Source organism: Seriola aureovittata, chromosome 3 (genome assembly GCF_021018895.1).
Source record: "Seriola aureovittata isolate HTS-2021-v1 ecotype China chromosome 3, ASM2101889v1, whole genome shotgun sequence".
Lineage (NCBI taxonomy): Eukaryota > Metazoa > Chordata > Actinopteri > Carangiformes > Carangidae > Seriola > Seriola aureovittata.
Genome location: NC_079366.1, coordinates 14,647,206 through 14,653,205, shown reverse-complemented (window position 1 = coordinate 14,653,205; position 6,000 = coordinate 14,647,206). Strand labels below are relative to the sequence as shown.

The following is a 6,000-nucleotide window of genomic DNA, read 5'->3' as shown; positions in this document are numbered from 1 at the left end:
TCCTTGTGTGTGTGTCCCTGTGTGTTTGTGTGCACATGCAACCACAGTGCTATAATAATGTTATTAAACCGAGTTAATTACAGGGATGGAGGTCACCCTGCTGAGACACACTTCCTAAACATAGGAACTACAAGGTGGAGGTGCCTTAAATCAGGTGTTTCAGTGTGTGTGTGTGCTACAGTGCATTAAAAGGGTGTAATAGATGGTTGATTGAAGTTTTTATGCAAATTAATTGCTACCAGTTTTTCCATAATTATGATTGTTAATGTGCAAGATTATTTTGTAACTTATAGTTGATTCAGAAAAGAAAAGAACTTTGATTCTTGCATGAATCAATTTCCCCCACTGCTTGCGTGTTAGAGAGAAGATAACAGTGTGTCTGCCTATGTGAGCATGGGCGGATGTGTGTTTGCGTGTTTGTGTGTGTAATCACCTAGTGGCTTAGATGACTACTGTGTTTAATCACCCAGTGAGTCAGATGCTGTTATTACACCACCTTGCTGTGGTGTCATTATGGTTCACACACCTGAGAAGGCCACACATCAGGAAAAGAAGAAACTCCTGTTTGGTGCTAAATGTCAGTTCCAGCCTTTAAAATCTCCTTTCATTTCACTTTCAATCACACACTCCTTTGAAAATGCACTGATCTGAGACTCAGTTGGGGTTAACCGTGAGAATTTTGAATAATGTCAGGGCAGTCTGAAGGTTTATCAAACACACACAGCATTCACTGGGTGGATTTTACAACTGTAAATAAATCACTGGAACAATTTCTCCTCTGTCTCGATGCTCGCTTTCAACTGAACTTTTCTTTTTTGTTGGGGGGGGGGGGGGGGGGGGGGTCACGTTCTGAGTGTTACAAGTTTAAGTGTGTATTTTTTATTTACTTTCCCACCTAACCTTACCAGTATTGGTCTTGTAAAGCCAGGAGGAGGATTTCCTTGAAACGCTGTATACATGAAACTCTGTTACACAGAGAACAAGTTTTCTCTCCACATCACTGACCTCCCTCAGGACCGTACAGCGTGTATCCCCATTCCTCATCTCAAAACAGTGGCAGAACAAATACAATGCAACTGCATTACTTCTCTCCACTGGTTTTCCCATTCTCAGGTAAATGTGCAAACGCGTCAGTTTATGCAAATAATTTTCTATTTTTGCAGTGTAGTGGTATTAATGTTCACATACAGTACCCAATAACTTAACCCTTATTATTATGCACATCCCTTCCATTTTTGTTACCATTTTTTTTCATAAATGAAAAATGAGGCCACTGTGAGGACATGGGAATTCAGTTTCATTCATTTTTGTGTCATGTTAGATGGTGTATTTATAAGCACTATGCAATAATTTATTGTTTGCACATCTGTATGCTGTATTTGTGGCTAATATGCATGTTTTCTCATGCTTGTGCGAGTGTGTCTGTGTATGTTTTTGTTCAGCCTCATTTTGAGCCCACTCCCATAAATAGAACCATGATTGAGATGCCGTGGCTTATCCTATCATCCCTCCTCATGGTGATTTGATATCTATGAGCTCCAGAGCCCTTTCTGTAATTATATACAGTATGCCTTCAGCGTAATGTACCCTAATGTTTGTGTATGTTTAAGAGAGAGACACAGAGAGCTAGAGGAAGCAGCAGAAAGAGAGACACTAAACAAAGCTGGGTGGAACTGAGCTAAATGTGAACTGAGCATCATCGAAACCACACAGCTACATTAATGTACAAATTCACGAGGATAAATGTGGCTTAAGCTTAGTCGGTTGATTTTGCAGCTATTTGAGGGCTAAGCTTAGCAAGCTGCAATTTTACCAGAAATCACACAGGCTTAAATATCTAAATGGGGTCTACTGCTCAGTGGGCCCATTTATATTGCTTATGTTTATTTTTGTTTATCTACCATGAAGTCCTTACTCTTGAATTACTTTAAGATTAAGAATAAATATGAAAAAGATTAGAGTTGTCTAAGCGATGATCAAGGTCTCAGGAAAATAATAATCATTCAAAATGCTCACCTCTGCCATCAGCTGTACCTACCTGGGTTTGATCTTAAGCTTATCTTGATGGTTTCACAGCCATAAGGAGCCTAACTGAGAGGGCACATTGGACTTTTTAGGCCATATGAAAAAGTTTATATAAGTATAACCCATTGTCTGCATTTTGGATGAAATATTTCAGTTTCGTATTTCTACTGATCTTTTCATATGCCAGTGAATTATGAGGCCAACTTCTTTAAATGAATTATAAAACAAGTGAATCACATGCCAAACAAAAAATCTTGACCTTGAATTATTCTAAAAACATATTTGCAGTCCAACAAAGCAGCAAAAAACCAACAAAAGTAGGTCAAATTCTGGAGCCACTTCTTCCAAAATCATCAAGCGGCTGTGGATGTGAACCACAGCCACAAAACTCCTTCAATATCAATTTTAAACTTCTTTATGATGAGTACCAGAAAAGGAAAAAAAAAACTTACAGTGGTTTGACAAAGCAACTTCTAATTAAAATCTACTTACTAGCATTTTTCAACTTTCTGGATCTTTCAACTATATCACATAGTTTAAAAATTAAGACCATGTGATGCTGTTAAAAACACCAGAAAAAGCCAGTAAGTGGACCTTGAGTTTTGTCAAGGAATTAACTCCAAGCTCCAGACTAAATGTTGATGCTTAAATTTAGTGTTACCAAACTTTATATACTGTAGTTCATATATTTCTTGCACATATATAAATGTTAATGTATATACACATATCTGCGTTTGTGTGTTATGTAAATAAAGCATATTTGTATTGGAGAGAGAGAGCAGAAATTAGTTGAACATAGAGGGAAAGCAGGAGACCATTCATCACCAGCTCCATGTGCTCTCCTGTGCAGTGTCTACAATTGTGTTTCATATCTTTAGCATCAATAATGCACACAGGTCAGTGCCATGGAGCAAAGGGAGGGAAAAGATATACTAAGAAAGGAGGAGTGGATGGAGTCTATGCACAAGGAGAGAGAAAGAGAGAGAGAGAGACAGTGTGAGCAAAAGAAAAAGAAAATGAGCAACAGAGAGAGAGTTGTGTTTGGATAATTTAATAGTCCAAATAGAGATTTCTCTATCTCCTTTTTTCTTTTATTCTGTCTCTTGTGCAAAGAATGCAGTGGGAACAAATTTCTTCTGGAGACTATTCAATGCTTGATTGGATCTTTTGTGCATTCAATGAATTCGTACCAAGGTGCTAAAGACAGCAGTCCCTTGTTTGCAGCAGCCAAGTTTGTATGAATGCATTTGTTTTACAAAAAAATCACAGTGTGTGCTGGTACAGTATGAGCAAGCCTCTGTTCAGGCCTATTCATAATGCACCCATATGAAAAAGCGAGTAGCAAAGCCGGCTTTATGCCATACAAAATAGATGTTTTCAGAGCACAAATGGTCACAGCTTGTACAAAAACAGTTTAAATTAGCCATTTAGTCACAGTGTCTCCCAGTGTGACCCTCTGAGGGAAAAAAATTCAAATTGCCCCTGAATAGTGAAAGCCGAGACTCAAGATTGTGGCACGAGTCACATTTTCAAGCAACCAAATAAAATACTGTGCCATTTAGCACATTTAGCATTTTTTTTTATCTAATCTAGTTGAGAAAACACTCACACCACAAGGTCTATGAAGAAGCTGTTCTGGAGTTTTACATCATATTACATGATCATCATCAGTAGAGGGAGTTTGTCCAGTTAACATGGATGACAGATGTGCAAATTTTCTTTTTTTCTGAGCACTTTGAAGCTGCTATTGAGGATCGCGAAACGGGTATCTTGTACTGTAAAGACAAAAACCCACAGAGAATTATCACTTGACCCTGCAGTTCTCCTGCTCCATAGATCTTTACAGCATCTTTCTGCTCATTGGTTTGATTTTATAGCCTGAAACTTTACTGTTCACTATCACCATTCTCTTGTCGTTCTCAGCTGCAGATGGATAGCTGTTTTTAGTGATGAAAATCTCTGATAAATCCACTGTACACCAGTTGCTCATAACCAAGCTGCAGACATGAAAGGTTAGCTTGTGCACACAGTGGAACATTTTTGTTGCTGAAGAGCCAGATATTCCCCTCAGGAGTTGGTAGAGACCAAAAACTGAGTTAAAAGGAGGCTGAATGTCGGACTTTTCATTCATCAGGTGGCCAGAAAAAACAATTCCAAATGAATGCTAATGATGCTCTTTATCTGCTGGATGTGTACATAAGCAAATGTTTGCTGACAAGTTTGCCATTTTAAAAGGTGATATGTTAGTGTTGTGGTCTGCACTTGATTCTGTTCCCTCCAAGTGACCAAAAAATCTGTCACTGCAAGATTTTTCTCATCTCAACTTGCAAATCCAACCCCATCTGACATTTCTGATTTAACTCATCACTCATATCTTTTGTACTTTAATTTTTAAGTGTACACCCATTGACGGCTTCTCTTAATTGCCCCCAAAACCTCCTTCTTGTTGCTCATCATTATTTTTAGTTTTGGTTCTATTTTGAGTTGAATTTGAAGCGACGGTGGTTTATTCAAAGTGAGGTTGATCGCTATTGCGTATTTCTAATTGAGGGGATAGATATCCTGTTACTTTTTTAAAGCTGTGGATAATACATGAATAATACATAAATGTTCTCATTTGTTTATAAAAATAAAAAAACCAAAAGCAAGTTTACTGACCTGTGACCTTTCTCATCACTACAGGGTCTCTGGCAGTATCTGTCACTGATATGACGGCTCCAGTGGTCGGATCATCCGGGGGAGTGTACGCATTGGTCTCAGCACACTTGGCCAATGTTGTAATGGTAAGTTTGTGTGTGTGTGTGTGTGTGTGTGTGTGTGTGTGTGCGCGCGTTTGTGCGCGCGTTTGTGTGTGTGTGTGTGTGTGAGAGAGAGAGAGCGAGAGAATGATTATCACATCACTCAGTTGTCATTACAGAGCATTGCCACATCATCAAAGCAGCTTGTTGTGGGGCCCAGCAGGTGCTTCTCTATCTGCAGATGCCATAAATTCCTTACCATCACTATCAGTTGTACCCCAAAGATCAGAGTGTGTTTGAGCTTGTGCACAGGTTTATGTGACAGCATGGGAGGAAATCCCATCCCACTGCTCTCTGCTGTCCTTTGATTTCTGTGTCTGCTCTGTTTGGTCTTCTCTCCCTCTGTGGGTCGTCATACACACATTTGGCAAACAGCACTCAAGGTGAACCTCTATTATGTGGAACAGGGTGCTCATTGTGTACTCTGCCAGATCCTCCATAACATTCTTGGGGTCAGAGTGGGGGAGTTTGTCTTCCTGCTTTCAGCTGAAATCATATTATCTAATACAGCAAGAACAGAGTGGGGGTCAGAGTGTCTCTGGGATTTTCAAAATTGATGGGAATTGAGACAGAGGGTGTGATCTCATGTCATGTCATGTCAGCATGTGTGTGTGTAAGGAGGACTTGACCTTCTAGCACAGTTATGTTCTGTCTTTGTCATCAGAACTTGAAAATGAATTCTCCATTCTCTCTTTCTCTCACTTTTTGTAGAACTGGTCGGGAATGAAGTGTCAATTTAAGTTATTCCGGATGGCCATGGCTCTGGTGTGCAGTAAGTCTGGATAAATAGGCCTCAGTTCCCTTTAACCTGTCTGGTGATGTATATATATATATATATATATGTGTGTGTGTGTGTGTGTGTGTGTGTGTGTGTGTGTACATATATATATATATATTGTTATTATTATTATTTATTTTATTTTTCTTTTCTTTCTTTTTTCTGTCAACAAATCCCATGAAAAGACCAAACAGACAGTCGGCCACTGGGGTTAGCAACTTAGCAACTGTTATATGAAAAGGAGTAAATAGTGTATTTGTTTAGGGCTATTTTCAGTCATGGAGTTGGTGCAATATTGATTTTTTTTCAGTAGCTCTTTGTAGATCAGGTAATTTTTTATTTTATTTTTCTTGTGCAATTTGTTGAAAATAAAAAATAAAGATAAAACATCCTATATCA

At 38.7% G+C, this 6,000-nt stretch overlaps 1 protein-coding gene across 4 annotated transcripts in view; it reads left to right on the top strand.

The window, feature by feature from the left end:
- rhbdl3 (rhomboid, veinlet-like 3 (Drosophila)) overlaps nt 1-6,000 on the top strand; it is a 60,456-nt gene that overhangs the window by 52,023 nt on the left and 2,433 nt on the right. For all 4 annotated transcript variants that reach the window (XM_056371225.1, XM_056371227.1, XM_056371226.1 and 1 more), the window contains 2 exons: nt 4,708-4,808; nt 5,535-5,595. In XM_056371225.1, coding sequence (XP_056227200.1) covers nt 4,708-4,808; nt 5,535-5,595 — 162 coding nt within the window. The remainder of the gene's footprint in view (nt 1-4,707; nt 4,809-5,534; nt 5,596-6,000) is intronic.